The 19,183-nt window shown below is 35.8% G+C and overlaps 1 protein-coding gene across 1 annotated transcript in view; it reads left to right on the forward strand.

Annotated features, from left to right (window-relative positions):
- stol (voltage-dependent calcium channel subunit stolid) overlaps nt 1-19,183 on the forward strand; it is a 239,983-nt gene that overhangs the window by 93,941 nt on the left and 126,859 nt on the right. Inside the window, exon 4 of the mRNA XM_089650724.1 lies at nt 10,881-10,991. Coding sequence (XP_089506850.1) covers nt 10,881-10,991 — 111 coding nt within the window. The remainder of the gene's footprint in view (nt 1-10,880; nt 10,992-19,183) is intronic.

Here is a 19,183-nt window from a genome sequence, read left to right on the forward strand (position 1 = left end):
TAGGGTAGGTTAGGTTAAGTAGGTTAGGTTAGGTTAGTTATCCTTTAGAGCAGTGCTCCGCAACCGGTGTGCCGTGGCACACTGGTGTGCCGTGAGCCGGACACAGGTGTGCCGCGGTCAAATTCAATCTATTTGACATTTTACAATATTTCATTATGTATTTAATACACAATGACAAAATATTTGTCATAATATTGTCTATTTTTCATTGTCTGCCGATACTGTTAAAAGAGGTATTTACGACATATTAGAAACACTGATTAGAAAACTGTTATTGGCTGAAAAATTTGGGCTTCAGATCAACGAAACAACCGATATTAAAAATAAAGCACAGTTGATAGCTATTGTACGTTTCGTTGACTTTCGAGGACTTTATTAAAGAAAATTATTTATTTTGTAAGGAGGTTCCAGAGCGAACTACCGGTGAAGAATTTTTTCAAGTAACCGATGATTTCTTTAAAAAATATAATATTAAATGGAGCAATTGCATTGCTGTTTGCACGGATGGCGCTGCGGCAATGACGGGTAGTAAAAAGGGTTTTGTCTCTTGTGTAAAACAAAAAAATCCAACATTACAATTTACACACTTGCTGCATACATCGAGAAGCATTGATGGTCAAAAATTTACCGGAGGATCTTTTGAGCAAGTTGAATGAATGAATGAATTAAAATCGTAAACATAATTAAATCAAGAGCCCTAAACTCACAAATCTTTGGAATACTCTGTGCAGAAATGGGAGCCGAATATGAATCCTTATTGTTTTGTACTGAAATTTGTTGGCTATCCCGAGGCAATGTTTTGGCTAGATTGTTTCTAGCCAAAACTAGCTTCTTCACGAGGTGTGTGAGTTTCTTTTAAATCAAAATATGCCCAAACTATATCAGCACCTAGATGATAATTACTAGATAGCCAAACTTGCATACATGGCTGATATATTCGAGCATTTGAATGAACTTAATAACGAACTTTGGCAGAAAGAGTTGCAAAAGGGATGTTTGGAAATGTACCAAAGGACCAACCATAGTACAATTGAAAAAAAAAACAATTAACTGTGGATCTGGCCCAACAACATTTAAGTTTGTTTCAGCAGAAATTTGTTCAATATTTTTATTCCATTAATACGGAACAATGCGATTGGATTCAAAATCCTTTTGCAACCAATGCAATAAATTCTATGGAAGCACTGCCTCTGCAAATTCGAGAGGAATTTACAGATTTAAATAATTACATGACATTAAAAATTCACTTCTCCGAAGATCCATTAGATGTTTTCTGGATTTACGTTAAAAAAGAATATCCTTGCATTTTCGTCAAAGCATTCTTAACACTACTTCCATTTTCAACGACATATTTATGTGAGCAAAAATTTTCAACGCTTGTATTAATTGAAAATGATAAGCGGTCATGCTTAAAAGGTCTTGACCAAGAACTTAGGGTTGCGCTGTCAAAAACCGAGCCAAATATAAAACTTTTGTGTTCATTGAAACAAGCGCAGGTTAATTTAACAATTAATCGCTCATTAATTTATTATTATTTATAAAAATTATTAAGATTGCGTAAAAATAAATATGTTATAGTTATATGTATGTATGTATACTTTTCAAATAAAAAAAAAAAGTGGGTGTGTCAAGCCTACGCAAGACAGAAGTGAAACTTCTAGTTTCAGCTGATGCTTGGCGTGGCGCAGTTCGCTGGTGTCTGAGAGAGAGGAAAGAAGAGAAGAGAGAGAACGTTCGTGAGCGGCTCCCCCACCTCAACAAGGTTTCACTTCAAAAATGCCACAGCCGAGAATCGAACCTCGCTTAACTGATTGAAAGCCAACCACGCTGAGCACCAACTGTAAGCAAAGCCGCATAAATTGATTATATTATGTAGGTTCTGAAAATATGAGAGCTTGTTATGTTTTATAATGTTACCTACATCACACCCAAAATATAATATATTTTTAAAAATAATGTACAATGTACAGAAATAGAATCCCACACAAGATCGCGTAGTGCGCTCTAGCGAACGGATATTTTATCAGAGGGAGATAGTTTTAATTTTTTTTTCTGTAAATTATTACATATTATCAAAATAAATAAATTAATTAAATAAATGTAATACAATTATCATAATATACGGATTAGATAATAATTTTAATCCAACACAATAACGCAAAGCGCGCTCTAGCGGAGTAATGTTTTATCACAGTGAGATAAGTGTTTTTATTATTTTGCAATATTATTTTCTTTTAAAAAATGTTCTGACCTACTAAAAAATAAGATATTGAATGAAAAAGGCGTTAAAAACAAAAAAATAATGTGCGATGGCCGAGAATCGAACTCGGATCAACTGCTTGGAAGGCAACTATGCTGACCATTACACCACCAACGCCAGTTGTCGGGATGAGCTAAGAAGCATTTATATGTTACTTCAAAACTTTGACTAGATCAAATGAACTTTAATCGGTGGTGGGGGTACCCGCATTTTCGTTTCGGTCATGAGTCGGTTTTACTCCGGTCCTCGAAATTGCATGACGCGCGTAAAGAAGTTTCACTTCAACAAGAAATTATTGTAAAATTTGTGTATCAATTTAATACCTATGTATTTTAGCTTTTGGTGTGCCGCGGAATTTCTAGGAAGAAATTTGGTGTGTCGTAGGTGAGAAAAGGTTGCGGAGCACTGCTTTAGAGCACAGGCGTCAGGTAGGTATGCTTTTATTTTATTTTTTATTTTTTTTTATTAACCAATATACATATAATACATAATTAAACAATATATAAATAATATATAATATTAGTGGTATCAATGCTGTCCTTGTTCTATCGGTATTACAATGGAAGATGCTCTGAGGAACTAGCGTCATTGATCCCTTCGGCACCGGTGCGTAGTCGGGATACACGCCAAACGCGCGCCCAACATTTGTACACGGTTAACATTTGTCACATGAGAACGGGCCGCTTCTACGATTCGTTCTTAAGTTCAACAGCTCGGCTGTGGAACGAACTGCCGGCCTCTGTGTTTCCTCCCTTCTACAACATGGGACTCTTAAAGACCCATGTTCACTCCTTCCTCTCCACAAAAAGACCCTCCACACAGCATCCCCAAAGATGACATAGGCCCCGAGGGAAATTATTTTCTTCAGGGCCTCCTGTGTGGAGTTAATATAAAAAAAAGTGGGTGTGTCAAGCCTACGCAAGACAGAAGTGAAACTTCTAGTTTCAGCTGATGCTTGGCGTGGCGCAGTTCGCTGGTGTCTGAGAGAGAGGAAAGAAGAGAAGAGAGAGAACGTTCGTGAGCGGCTCCCCCACCTCAACAAGGTTTCACTTCAAAAATGCCACAGCCGAGAATCGAACCTCGCTTAACTGATTGAAAGCCAACCACGCTGAGCACCAACTGTAAGCAAAGCCGCATAAATTGATTATATTATGTAGGTTCTGAAAATATGAGAGCTTGTTATGTTTTATAATGTTACCTACATCACACCCAAAATATAATATATTTTTAAAAATAATGTACAATGTACAGAAATAGAATCCCACACAAGATCGCGTAGTGCGCTCTAGCGAACGGATATTTTATCAGAGGGAGATAGTTTTAATTTTTTTTTCTGTAAATTATTACATATTATCAAAATAAATAAATTAATTAAATAAATGTAATACAATTATCATAATATACGGATTAGATAATAATTTTAATCCAACACAATAACGCAAAGCGCGCTCTAGCGGAGTAATGTTTTATCACAGTGAGATAAGTGTTTTTATTATTTTGCAATATTATTTTCTTTTAAAAAATGTTCTGACCTACTAAAAAATAAGATATTGAATGAAAAAGGCGTTAAAAACAAAAAAATAATGTGCGATGGCCGAGAATCGAACTCGGATCAACTGCTTGGAAGGCAACTATGCTGACCATTACACCACCAACGCCAGTTGTCGGGATGAGCTAAGAAGCATTTATATGTTACTTCAAAACTTTGACTAGATCAAATGAACTTTAATCGGTGGTGGGGGTACCCGCATTTTCGTTTCGGTCATGAGTCGGTTTTACTCCGGTCCTCGAAATTGCATGACGCGCGTAAAGAAGTTTCACTTCAAAAGTTAATAAAGTTTTTGTTTCATCACTTTCCAGGACCTTATATAACTTTTTAAAGATGTGATGAATTATCATTGTGATGATTTATCCGGTCACTGTTTTTTTCGCTATGCTCTTGGGCCAAATCGGTTAGTAAAGCCAGTATTAATAAAAATAAATTTAAAACCACCGTTTTCTCCTGTTTTCCACCTCTGTTGTGCCCTCCCCCATCCCACCCCCTCCCATCCCATCTCCTAGCTCCCTCCTCCTCTCCAACTCCCAGTTTCTAAGACGCTGAAACGATTTTGTTTATTTTCTCTGCCCATAATGTTACAAGTGCATTCGCGTATGAGAAGGACGTGGATGCTTGAAATTGCGCGCGGAACTTTATGTTTTTTTTGTGCGATAGAAGGAAAAGAATTCCTTCTCAGTCTCCGTAAACCCGTCACTTCACCCGAACTTTTATAATGCTTCTCACTTTGAAATCTTCGAGGAAATCACTTCAAAGAAGTCTCACGCTATAGGAAACTCAGTCTAGACAATATATACGAACAAATAATGTCGACACTTCGCTAATTTTTATTGCAGAATTTGTGTGAAAAATCACTCAAAGGGCGTATTTAAAAAAATGTAGAAAAAGTCTCAATTATTCAAAATTTTTTGAAACACATCTATTTGAATATCATTCATTTCGTTGTTGATGACAATACATTCTATCAAGGTCAGAGGCGGATTAACTGTTGAGAGCGCCCTAGGCAAGCACCTCATCGGCGCCCCTCTAGCGACCACATATTATAAAATTTAACAAGTACCTAAAGTAGCCGAATTTGTAGTTAGGCGGGTTTTACGTGAAAATAAAAATTTAAAAAAAATTCATGGGGGGGGGGGGTGGCTAGAGAATTGTTTAAAATTGATGTTTTTACGTGAAAATTATGTCTTTAACTTGACTCTGAAGTAGCCCACCAGTCGCCTTTTAGATTTTTTCAGCGCCGATTCTCGTTCTGAGTAGCCTAAATGGCGATATATCGAACTCGTTGGCAACACTGCCAGCTATCTTTTTTTTTACATACCAAGTTTCATCACAATCGGTTCAGTAGTTTTTTTGCATGAAGAAGTAACATATACCTATACAAACACACACATATACACTTTCGCAGTTATAATATTAATAGGGATAATTAATAAAACATAAAAAATTTAAATGATCAATTATTTATGTAAAGGAATAAGTACTCACTAATAAGTACCTACCTAGAAATGCTTAGGATCCCTTTGTGTTTAAATTACGAATTTTATTTTATGCACTTTTCAAATGTCACTTATGTGTTGTCTTGGTTACACTTAAACAGCATTTATTTATGAACAGCATTGTGTACTCGCTATGTGGCTGACTGAGTGACTAATAAAAATAATGTAATTTTTTCACAGACATAGGAATTAATAGACGAGAAGATAATGGCGAGGGGTAAAATCAACTGTTGAAGAACGAAGGGAGTAAGGCTGACTGTGATTCGTCAATAAATCAATCTGACAGTAAATAGGCATCTCGCATTATAATATCACCATTTAGTTCTTAAAAGTAAAATCTGCTTTTGAATGAATAGACATTTCTACATGGGAGCGCAAATTACTCGCCACGTTATGAACTAATTTGCGAAGTCCAAATTCGGCAAAGTAAGGCAGCTTCTATTTTCAGAGTCGTAGTTAGTTTCAGAGTATTTAGTTAAGACACTTTTAAAAATGTCTCATAATTTACTTACCCCAGTAAACAACGATGAGCACACTTGAGAATTGCTACATTGTGATGTGATAGTATATGTTTCTAAAACTGATCCATATAATACGGTGTGAATAAGCTTAAAATAAAGTAAAATAATGCTTACTTATGGAATGTAATACGACAATTGGGTTTATTCTCTTTTTCACATCTATTTTTACAAGTTTTCATATCAAAAGTCAACATTTTGCCGTGTTATTTCGTAAAATGAACCGATGATGCCTCGACCATAGTTCGCACAAGAATGATGACGTCACGTTTTCAAATTTCACTTGAGGCCATATGCGAGCCCAGCCGGCTCAATGGAACCGGTATGGGGAGTGGGGATAATACGCTTTTAATCACTTAGGGCAGGTCTACTAATATTCATATGTCTATGAATTTTTTAATATAAAAAAGGACGACAAATAAACTTTAAATGTCGTTTCTTTGTACTTCAGAGCAACGCATTGTTTTATTTGTCTTATAAAACGATATTTTTAGTGAAGAAAAATGGAAAAGTTACGATTCACATTTACAGTGTTAGCAGCATTGGGTGGAAAAACCGGTGTGAACTGCATAACTTCAATCGAGTCACCCGATGAACATTTATTTGATATTCCTGATGATTTGAAACTTGCAAGAAAACACACCGCCATAACAACTACGGACGTTTTTACTAAAATTCAGAATTCTCTAAAGAAAAAACATCAAACACGGAAAATATTTATTAACCGGTATTTCAATGGAAGATGCTCCAAGGAACTAGCATCATTGATCCCCTCGGCACCGGTGCATAGTCGGGAAACACACCAAACGCGCGCCCAACATATGTACACGGTTGACATTTGTCATGTGACAAATGTCAAACGGGTTGCTTCTACGACTCGTTATTATGTTCAACAGCTCGGCTGTGGAACGATTTGCCGGGCTCTGTGTTTCCTCCTTCCTACAACTTGGGTCTCTTCAAGACCCACGTTCACTCCTTCCTCTCCTCAAAAAGACCCTCCACACAGCATCTTCAAAAATGACAGAGGCCCTGAGGGAAATTATTTTCCTCAGAGCCTCTTGTGTTGGGTTAATGTACAAAAAAATATAGGAATTACCTTAACTTTTGAGTTTTAACTTTAAGTTTTAATTTCAACTAAATTTGAGGAAAATTTACTTAGATGAAGGTGGGAATTTACAATTTGGTGAACAATACCTGGACGAAATTAAACATGATACGAGACTTTCTGAAAATAATAATAGTAAGGGTAGTGAAAATAAAAATCTAGGAAAAACAGCAGAAAGATTTTTACTCGAAAAGTTTTCAGGAAAAACATCAAGTGTTAACCAATGGATCAATGATTTATTTATTTGTTGTTTGAAACACTTACAGAGTGTTAACTTATTAAATTATTACATTAATATTATTGCGTGGGAATGTGCACAATATTATTGCGTGGGAATGTACACAATTTATAATATTTTGATTTTTTTCTTCTTTTTCCTTAGCCTTCCTTTTATAAGCTGCAACACTAGGTTTCTTCTTCAATTCACTCATTATTTGGGTAATGAACTAAAACGCAATGTTTTTTTATTTTTTTTTTTATAGTGAATACCTCACAAGAGTCCCAACTGCTCCCGTCTGGAACCAGTGAGACTATGGCATCCCCAATTGGGGGATGTTGTGAGGCTGAAGGTACGTGGGGAAGGGAAAGAGGAAGGTGGGGAAGTACCTGGCTATTCAGATCTAGTCACTAAACACGGCTAAAGCCATTTGGAGCAACGTTTCAATTCTGAATGGTGGTCTTACACCAGGGCGATACTGGTAGTATCTTCCACTCTGGAACGTGCCGCAAATATACTATATATTATTTTAATTAATTAATTGTGAAATAACACAAATCAATCAAATAAAATTTATTTGCGCACGCCGGGTTCGAACCCGCGACCTTCGGAATGGCAGTCCAATGCGTTACCACTGGACTATGCCGTCTATACTAATTAATTCACACAAATACCGCTGCGAGTACGTAATCAATAGAAGCGCGCGTAACCGGCGACATCCAAGCTGAAAGTGATGAGTGTGACTGTCACCCCGTCATCCGTTCGGAAGTCCGGTGCCGGCCGCTTATCCCCTGCCCCCGCTGCGCCCTTTGCCCTGCAATCTAGCAACGCCCGCGAACGAATCCACGAGCGAGCGGTCTTCTATTAAAAAATCATGCGATGGAGGCATGGAGGAATAATCAAGAAGGCGAGTATGCTTTGGAAGCTCTGCATCTCTACAGAAGTAAATAATCTTTTATATTGTGTAAGCAGGTGCATACTTACTTACAAAATTAAGTTTATATATATATTTTTTTAATTCTAGGGGCGCCCGCCGGCGCCCCTTTGTAACTGGCGCCCCTAGGCACGTGCCTACTTTGCCTTAGGGTTAATCCGCCACTGATCAAGGTGGCAATCACGCAAAAACATGCGGATACATACACATTTCTCATAAATTCGATGATATTGCAGTAGTTAATATACGCAATAAATGTCGTTATTATCCAATCTGTGGAGTTGCCGACTCCGGTTCCTGGGTAGGAAGGTTCATTTCATAGTTAATTAAAAAAAATAAGTCTTAGAAGACATTTAAAGATAGATTATATTATGGTAAAAAAACTAAGTTTTTATGTATTATAATCCAACTGTTAGCCGAACATCATACCTAAAGGGTTATGAAACGTCTTCATCGAACTCTGCTCGTCCAACTGTTAGCCAAGCCAAACATCCTATCCAAAGGATTATCGACCGTTTTCATCGAACTCGGCTCGTCCAACTGTTAACCGAAGATCCTACCCAAAGGGTTATCAAACGTCTTAATCGAACTCGGCTCGTCCAACTGTTAGCCAATCCAAACATCCTACCCAAAGGGTTATCGACCGTCTCCATCGATTACTTTATTATTATGTATTTAGTTGAATTAAAGATTTTCTCTTAGCTAATGTAATGTTTAGCCAAATAACCCACAATAAATGAAATATTTCTGTTAATTTAGGGTTTCGTCATTGGAAATTTGTAGAAATTTAGCAGACATACTATTTTTACAAAAAATAGCCACTCTATGATAGGATGTCCGGAACTACTTGAAATAAGTCAATTAAGAGTGGCCATCAGACAAACCAGAAAAAACCATATACTAAACATCCCTCAATGTAACACTACGAGACGACAAAACAGTGCTTCACTGCGCTTCATGCGTTTTCAACACTCCATACAATGAATTCGATTTATGGCAGCACTTCACATTTTCAAACCTTAAATCAATAAATAACATTCACAATATACACGATCCCATCCCCATAGTAACTTTTCTCTTTTATATTAACTAAATTAAGATATATCAGTGAAATCATTTTATTGATGGAGTAATTATGCATATTTTACCATACAGTATAAAATATTATTACTATTGGTTTTCCAAATAAAAGAAACTATATATTTTTTTAATTAAATAAAATTTTGGACGATTTTTATTAAAAGCCATTTTAAACTAAACGTACCTAACTAAGATATTTTTTTAAATAGGTACATATTTTCTCTCCTTAAGGAATTTTTGTTTCATTGAATATGTTATGTAATTAAAAGTTGATTCCGCTTTATCGGGACAACCGGTTATTTGGGACTGTACACGATGTGTCCCAATTAAATGGAGTCGACTGCACACCTAAACTTTTCCAGCAATTATGTCAAATCATATTTGAAAATATCACGATCAATTTGAAAAATCTTAAGAGTATGTATGATACGATGTATGAATGTGAATGAGGCAAGAAGTGTGTGCTAAGACCGAGTTGTTTAGCGGTCCGTCCTGTCTGCCTACCCCGCGGGAAACGGGTGATAGTTAGTTAGTTAGTTATATTATGTTATTTATTCCATTTTTTTAACCAGGAGAGGTAAAATCACATTTAAAAGAAGCAATTAATCAATAGCCTACGCCTTATCTTTTGTTTTCTGAAACTTCCACCAAAAAACCTTGAGGAAGATTGGCAGTTATACCTAATGATAGAGCCTTCAAACTTCTCAAAATCTCACATCGAGGTAGGATAATAACTTATAGGAGGAGATAAACGAGGAAAGGTATATAAGTATAAAAGAAATGGTAGAAGAATTTGGAGATACCCGAGGAAGACATGAAATAGAATCTGATTAATAGAAGATTTAGTATATATACGGTACGATGTGTAATGCAAATGAAGCGAGGATTGTATGCTTAAACAAAGTTCTGTGGTTGTCCATTCTATCTGTCTACCCCTGCGGAAGGTGAGATTGTTAGTTACTTTAACTCTTAAATGGCTATTATATTCAAAGACTTCAACACTTAAATGTATATTATATTCAATGGTATTATATCCCACAAAGCAAGAGCTGCAAACTGGTTTAAAAAATTATAAAAAACAGCGAAAAGCAGTTGAAGTTTTGAATACGGATGTCACTTATCTTTTGGATTCAAGTGGAACGTTTCACACAAGAAAAACTTTTGACATTTGTACAAAATATAGGTATTTATTTCTACGAGAATACGCCAACAGTGTTGTGTAGAGATTTTTTCAGCATTAAAAGCCTAATGTTAAACATAACGTACATTATAATCTACGCGTTAATTTAATTATTTATGAAAATTCACCTTTTGCAATAACTATTAAGACGAATTATTTGTTTGCCCCCGTATATACTCAATATGAATATGAATAAATAGTTTTGTCAATGTAAAAATTAAATTCGTTCAAGAAAGCCATACAAATCCAATATTGTATTTGTATCCCTTTCTTGAAAGCATTAAGATACGAAATTTTTTTTTTATTCATATTCATTTTACGTATGTACGGGCGCAAACAAATTATTAAATAATAAGTTATGGCAAATGCCTTGATATTTTAAAGTGTATTTTAATAAAATAATTAAATTAACGCTATCTATGAACGCGTAGATTATAACGTACGGCAACCTGTTTTGATGCCAAACTTTTCACTGAAATCTATTGAGGTATAGTCTTCACTTTTTAATTATTAAATTATTTGTTTGTTATTTCAGAAATATCACGACTGGGATTTGGACGTGGCGAGAAAAGACGGCCTAATCCTGATCAGGGAAATGGCTGCGGAAGTAAAGAACCTAATGGACTTCAAGATGAGCGCTGTCATGGTGAGCTAATCAATTCATTTCATCTCTGCTTTATTCCCAGCTCCACCGTTATCTCTGCTCCTATTTCCATATCAACTATATCTGCTCAAATTACCAATTACACCGTTATATGTGCTCTTTTTACCATCTCCGATGTTATAATATACTCTCATCACCAATTATACTGTTAACTCTTTTCTTATTACCTGTTCTTACTACCTACCAACTCCATTACTACCTCTGCTTCTTTTGCCACTGTTATTTATTATTACCAACTCCTCTGTTATCTCTGCTCTTATTACCAACTCTTCTGTTATCTCTGGTCTTAACTCCACAGTTGCTAATACTAGCTTCAATTTTATCTGTGCTTTCGCCAACTCTGCTATTCTGTTACGATATTTAAGGAATGTTCTTTATTTGAATTTTGAAATACACACTCCAGAGAAATGTGCGGAATATTATTAGAAGCGCGAACGTGTGAGGACAGATGGCGCGAGCGGAGGACATTTTTATTGGTGCGCGCGGGAAAACTTTTCCTTCTACACGTAGCAAAAAATGAATAGGGCACTGCACAAAAAAGTCCAAACTCCCGACATAGCTTGATAATTTTTTTACATATTTGAATGTTTGGAACTTTTACTGGTTTGCTCAATTTTATGCGTTGTTAGTTTTGCCGTGGGGCCTTCGCCTAAGTTATCTTCGATATCCGAACTGCATTCCAAATATAAAATCTCGATACGTAAAAGTTTCATCCGGAAGAGATATCCACGCGTTATGCAAATCCAAAACTTTAATTCGGATTCCTTCATTTGCATTCATATTATTATTTCCTTCGCAGAAACTATTGGAAGCTTTTACAAGAGATTTTATTCACGCCATTTTTTTATTAAACCAACAAACGTACAGTGTTATATGGAAGAATCTTCTAACGTTCTGCTCGGAATTTTTTGATTTTATTTTAGAATTTGATCATGTATAAATATATTTTGTAAATCAAGAAAAGCGTTTGCTAGAAAATTTCCCTCAACGAAGACAAAAGATAATTGTCGTTGTTTCTGGCATTATGGAAAAGTTTAGCGCCCCATCTGTAATGGGACTATATCCAAGTTTAGCGACTCATTTATAATGGGAATATATACAAGTTTAGCGCCCCATCTGTAATGGAACTGTATCCAAGTTTAGCGCCCGATCTGTAATGGGACTATACCCAAGTTTAGCGCCCAATCTGTAATGGGACTATATCCAAGTGTAACGCCCCATCTGTAATGGAACTATATCTAAGTTTAACGCCCCATCTGTAATGGTACTATTTCCAAGTTTAGCGCCCCATCTGTAATGGAACCATACCCAAGTTTAACGCCCCATGTGTAATGGAACTATATCCAAGTTTACCGCCCCATCTGTAATGGTACTAGGTATATCAAGTTCAGCGCCCCATTTGTAATGAGACTATATCAAGTTTAGCGCCCCATCTGTAATGTGACTATATCCAAGTTTAGCGCCCCATCTGTAATGGGACAATATCCAAGTTTAGCGCCCAATCTGCAATGGAACTATATTCAAGCTCAAATGACGTTGCTAATAATTGAATTTATTACTGGAATGCTTTTTGATTAAATAAAAAATGAAATCCTTACATTTTTATAATGGCTTTTTGAAATATGTAGTCAAGAATTGAGACTAACAAAGCATACGAAGACGTTATGCTTTCCTGTATTGAAAATCATTATAATTTGGGAGGCGGGTATGGGTCAGTACCCATACATGTGGCGATCCACAACGGAAACCAATTATTGGATAACCAACACGTGTACCATCGGTCACCCCACGTGGTTCGCTACGTTTGGTGACTTGACAGGGGTGCCCGGATTCACGGAGTCAGGTTTTTATGTCTTTTTACTCTCTTGCATTACTCAGGAGGACTCTTCTCTACTTTCGATCTGCAATTTCTCAGATAGAAAGTAGAGAAACTCTCTTAGAAACTCTCTAAATACTACTGAAAACCCTATAAAAATCCGTTGCGTGGTTTAGAAGGACTAAGCGCACAAACAGACAAATGTGGATAGCGACTTTATTTTATACTATTTAGAGATTGAAAGAATTTTAAGATTTTGTGCTGAATTGTTTGGGTTGAGAAAATTTTCAGCATAATACTGTGAATCAAAGGCGAAATCTATATAAAGAAAATTGTCTGTTTGTAATGGATTTGTTTGTATGCAAAAATCTAAAGTTTTGTTTTGAGATGAAATTTGTCACAATGGATCCTCAAGATAAGCGGAAGGTTACTACTGTTTATATTAATTTAAAAAAATCCCCTATCCCATTTTCCACCCCACAAAGCAGAATACAGCCCGGACAACGCCGGGGACTTAAACTAGTGATAAATATTATTATCGTGACGACAAATGATTTTTTGTTTCGCTGTCCTGCTTGACGGCTCATAAAAAATGACCAAACAAGAAATGTGAATGAAAAAAAATAGTGGCTATTTGGCACCGCACAACAATGTTATCGCGTCATTGACACCACTTCTACTCGGGAGGGATGAATTCAAACGTTCGTCACTCCTGTACATATTGACTCCAGATTCATAACTACCCCTCATACTTTTTTCCTTCACAGATCTTCCTCTATTTCTTTTTCTTAAAAAAACCCTCCACCCATCATCTCCAAAGATGACATAGTCACAAAGGGATATTATTTTCACAAGGGCCTCAAGTAGAATTTGTAACAACACTCTTTAATATTTTAGTTTTCTCAAATTACCTGTACGTATTCAGGGAACTAAATCTATAATACAATGGAAAGAACAAATCCATGAATAGAAATGTTAAGCAATTTTATTATAAGTACATATAGTTATCAATGAATATCGTGTTATATGGAAAACATACATCTTTTAAAGGTATTTTTTTTATTGTTATCAAGTTAAATTTTTAGTTTTATCTGTTGTTTTTTATGGTTATTGTTTCAGATATGTGTTGTTTCATCTTGCTTTTAGACGTGTGCATGTAGATATACTCGTACTACAGTATTATGTTATGTATTCTGTAAAGTTATACCTTAAACCTTTTCTGGAATTAAAAGGAAATATTCCACAAAGTCACATAACACAAAGCCCTGCTCTGGGCAAGAAGTCAGAACAGAATAGTTTTCCCGCTCTTATCATAAACCACAATCGCATTAAGAAAAGTCTCGTAACATTGTGAACGTGGACAAACAACATAATACAATACACACAGAATGTGTAAATCGCACACTAAGTCATATTTCATTATTTTTTTAAATGTTTATAAGACAAGGTTTTTTATGCTCAGCATAAAGGATAGCAAATTATTATAAGCAATAATTAGTCGCCTGAAAAATCCATACAAATTGAAAATATCTCCCGAGTAAAAATAAATGCCGCCGACGGGAATTGAACCCGCGCCTTGTGATGTCCGGTCAGGTGCTCTGGGCCACTGCAATTTTCAATTTGTTATCCTTTGTACTATGCATAAAAAAACCTTGTTTTATAAACTTTAGATTATCATTAAAAAAAAATAATATTTGACAAGTCAAAATATATCACCAACAAATGTAGATATAATATGTCTGGACGCCATCTAATGGGAAATTTAGCACTAGCAAAGCCTTTCCTAGAAAATTAAAGTTAATTGTTTACAGGTGGAAAAATATAATAAGGAGTAATTGTTGATTGAAGTACTAGTACATATTGATTATTATTTTTTGGTAAACTAATGTTTTTAAGACAAGATTTTTTATGCATAGCACAAAGGGTAACAATTATTTTACAAGCAATAATTATTCGCCTGAAACACTCATCCACATTGAAAAATCTCCTGATAAAAGATACATGACGCCAACGGGACGGGGAAAGCAGTAATTGTTGAATGAAACACTAGTATATATTGAATAATTTCGCGGGTAAGAGATAAGCCGCCATAGCTCAGTGGTCAGAGCTGTTGACCGGAAATCGAAGGGACACGGGTTCGAGTCCCGTTGGCGTCATGTATCTTTTATCAGGAGATTTTTCAATGTGGATGAGTGTTTCAGGCGAATAATTATTGCTTGTAAAATAATTGTTAGTACATATTGAATCATTTGGCGTGTTGGAAATAAGCCGTCGTAGCTCAGTGGTCCAGAGCACCTGGCCGGACATCAGAAGGTGCGGGTTCAATTCCCGTAGGCGGTATTTATTTTTATCGGGAGATATTTTCAATTTGTATGGATATTTCAGGCGACTAATTATTTCTTTTAATAATTGATTAAATATTTCATATACAAAATGTTTAAAACAACTCGTATGGTCTCACGGTGTATCTTTATTTTCATAGTGAGAAATATGAGCTACGCTTTATATTCAAATCTAGAAGCTAAGAACAGAATAATTAAAATATCCACTTTTATGAAACCAAAGGGTCCGACAGCAAGTTAAAAAAGAATTATGAAAAAATGAGATGACAACAACGTTTGTAATACATTTGGCTAATAGGTTTCGTATCTTCTTTTTAAATATTTTTTCGTTATCATTTTACTTACAAAAAACGTAAGATGAGCCATTTTTAATTTTTTCCCAAAAAATTAAATATTTTAAAAATTATTTGTTTATTTCTAATAATAAAAGTTGAAATCGAACTTCATCATTTATTTTAGTTTTCAGATACATTCAGAAATATTTTATTTATATGGATTTAATTGCCAAGCGAAAATACTCTGATCGAATATGCCAGAGGCCTGAGGGGTTGAATAGATGCGTGTTCAGATTTATATTCATGTGAAGAACGCACGAAATTACATATAATATTATCTAGGTATTCGATACTCGAAATTTACACAAAATACAATACAATGTTACGCAAATTCAAATATAATGTTCGAATTGTTCCTATACATTCATAATATTTGTACAAAGCGCATATGGACATATGCATTGGAAAAGTTTTGAAATTATTTCCACGTACGGAATGTACAAACTGATGCATGTTCAGACTGTTATAATTATTGTTAACGTGTATAGAATGCATTATATAATGCAGTGCTTTACAGTGCAGATGAAGAGAATGTATTTATGTTATATGGTACGTGTATACAAATACATGCCGACGTAAACGCGAAACTTCTTTAGTGAAAACAATTGGGAAAATAGTCATATTTCCAATATTTTCTTGTTAATAAGTAAAACGTGCAATATCCACATTTATGACGAGTACACTGAGCATCATATTTTGTTATTTTTTAATGATAAATTAATGTTTATGATACAAGGTTTTTTATGCATAGCACAAAGGATTATATATTATATATCATATTATGTAGTTGAAAATTTGCAATCCTATGAAGGGTCAAATACTCTTTACTCTTCCTCATCAGAAAATGTGATGTTTTTCGCTTGTAAATAGTAAAAAAAATCTATAAGGACACAGATTTTATTCCAATAAAATTGATTATTTTATTTTAATTTAAGTGGTTTTAGATAAATTTCCTGTCGCGATGAAAAAATGTTACACTATGATTTCATTCAGTCCGTTTTTGGGGATATCTTGTGACATTGTTAATTCTTAAAAAAATAATTATTTAGAGAATTAAATAGAGAATTCCAACTGCCCAAAGCCAGTGAAATCTTGTCATGTAGTCTAAAATCAGACGTGAAAAGTATTTCGCTGTGTAAAATGAACGAAAAGGATAAATAATATAAAACTTCTTCTTATTCTTGTGGTGGAGTTCCAATGAGGTACTGAGGTTTAATAACGACCTCAAACGCTGAAATAGCTGTCACAATAACATGTCGCAATAGTAAAAATTTAAATACTTACAGAACTGCATTAACCCCTTACAGGATGCCCTGAGAAAAATATTACCCTCAGGGCCTATGTCATCTTTAAGGATGCTGCGTGGAGTGTTTTTTTAAGGAAAGGAACGAGAGGCATTTCTGGGAAGGGGAGGAATGAGGGGTGGGTAGGAATCTAGGGATCAGTATGTGCAGGAGTGAAGGACGAATGATCTATCCCTGGGATGGGTCTAGATAGACAAGTTGAAGAGGTTTAAGGGTCTCCTCAAACCAGCCTCTCCCGATCTGGCACAGGCGCATCCTGAAAACACCTCACCCGATGAACCCGGGCACCCCTGCTAAATCACCAAACGTTGCGAACCACTCGGAGTGACCTATGGCAGAGGTGTTGGTTATCCTATAAGTTCTTTCCGGGACTGGCGGTACCGAAACCCACCTCCCAAACTATAAAAATGTAAGATTTAATTTATTTTTATTTTTTTAAATGGTATGTGTGTTATTTTTTATATTTTTAAAATTAATTCATTGACCACCTTTTCCGTGATTAGCTGCGAATGTAATATAATACAATTTTCCAAACTTTCTTGAGTTCAAGCAACATGAACCAGTCTGTACATTATCCGGTCATGCAATATTTGTTAGAAGCCAAACTACTCTTGTTAATGTTTGTGGGTGGGGAGGTTAGGGGTAGGTTTGGGGTGGTTTAAGAGGTTTGGGGAAAGGAAGGGGAGGGGGATGTGTGGGAGGGGTAATGGCTTGTAGAAATTTATGACATTAACAAAACAAATCCCAATATTTTCCACCATGCTAACTAACTGACGCACACAGAAATGTACTATTTTCAGAGAAATTGTAATTTTTGAAAACTTGATAAAGTTCTACCTAGAAAACGTATATTTAGAAATGATTGATCTATTAAATGTAGACAACTTCACAAAAGGTTATCTGTGTTTTCAACAATTAAATATTTTGGTCGAAACTTCTTGTCGATTATCATCTCAATTTATTATTGATTATTATCCTACGCTTATAATGCGTGCAAAAGCCTAAAGTTTACTAAAATTGGAACACAGTCGAAAAAGCGAACCGTTCTCATAATGCCATCAAATTAAACTAATAAACACTAGTGTGAACTGGTATTCTGCTCGTGTACGTCGAGTTTCAAGCACTTGTACCAGTGCACCGGGGATCAATGCTGCTTAGAACAAATTCCATTAAAATACCTGTGGAACAGACTCAGCATACCCACATTGCGTCTGTGCATTAGAGTTGACAATCGGTCTGTTGACAATGGATTGGCAATCAGACGGACCGCCCTTCTTTGCACTGAATCAAGTAGGTTTGTCAAGTATTGTGAGGCTCCAGTCCAGTTGTGTTTATTTAATTTAAATATTTGACAGATGTCGTACTTTCTCAAGTTTAATAACATTCAAAATGTTTATGTATCTATTTTTTTGGAATAACTTTATTCAGAAAAACCTCAAATTGTAATATTTAATTATTGAAGACAATATTAGCGATTTCTAAACGAAAATCTGCCGGACATGTGCACCGAATGCCAAGCACACGTGTACCAAAGAAGGTTCTAACAGGACACCCGGGAGGCAAACGAAAGGCGGGCAGACCTAGGCTGAGATGGGAGGACGATGTCAGGAAAGATGCCAGAGGACTACTCCATGTTGCAGATTGGAAGACGACGGCCGAGGACAGAGGGCGGTGGAGGCTCATGTTAAAGGAGGCCAAGACTCGAAATGGGCTGTAGCGCCATTGAAGAAGAAGAAGAAACGAAAATCTGAAACAGAAAAATCAGAAAAGGATACGGTCATATCTAGGACTCGAACCCAGGACCCTTGTCTTGCCGGGGCACCGCTCTACCACTACAGTTAAGGCCGTATTTACCGGATTACCATTAATTGGAAGAGGTTCTTAATAAATTAGCAATTCTCTTTTTTCTCCGTGTGAGGAGAGGTAATTCATTGGAAAAGTCAGTCCTGTCTTTTATATAATTCAATTGCAGAGGTTGAACCAACGTTAATCATATAAAAGCACATAAATTGTACGATAAACATCCCCAAAGTGAAAATCTCCAGCAGAACTCGTGATTCAATTAAAATGATTTAATGAATCCGTCCGGCTTCAACAAAGACGATCTGAAGAAACGGCGGGGGCGGTGAGCGGGCGGGGGCGGTATCATAGGGGAGGGGCGATCCCAAAGGGGGCGGGAAGCACCCCACGGGCCCAGAGGAAATTCTAATTTAAATGGTATACGTAATAAATGGAAAAGTAAAATGGTGAAAATGTGATATTTCGTTGAGTTGTGTAGATGATTTAGATGCTAATAGAAATTAGCACAATGGTTGCTGTTTTGTAGAAGGTTATTGTAAAATAATTTACAATTATTATTACAGTAATTTGATTTTCA

The sequence above is a fragment of the Hesperophylax consimilis genome, chromosome 3, assembly GCF_061612785.1.
Source record: "Hesperophylax consimilis isolate HC1 chromosome 3, BYU_Hcon_1.0, whole genome shotgun sequence".
Taxonomy (NCBI): domain Eukaryota; kingdom Metazoa; phylum Arthropoda; class Insecta; order Trichoptera; family Limnephilidae; genus Hesperophylax; species Hesperophylax consimilis.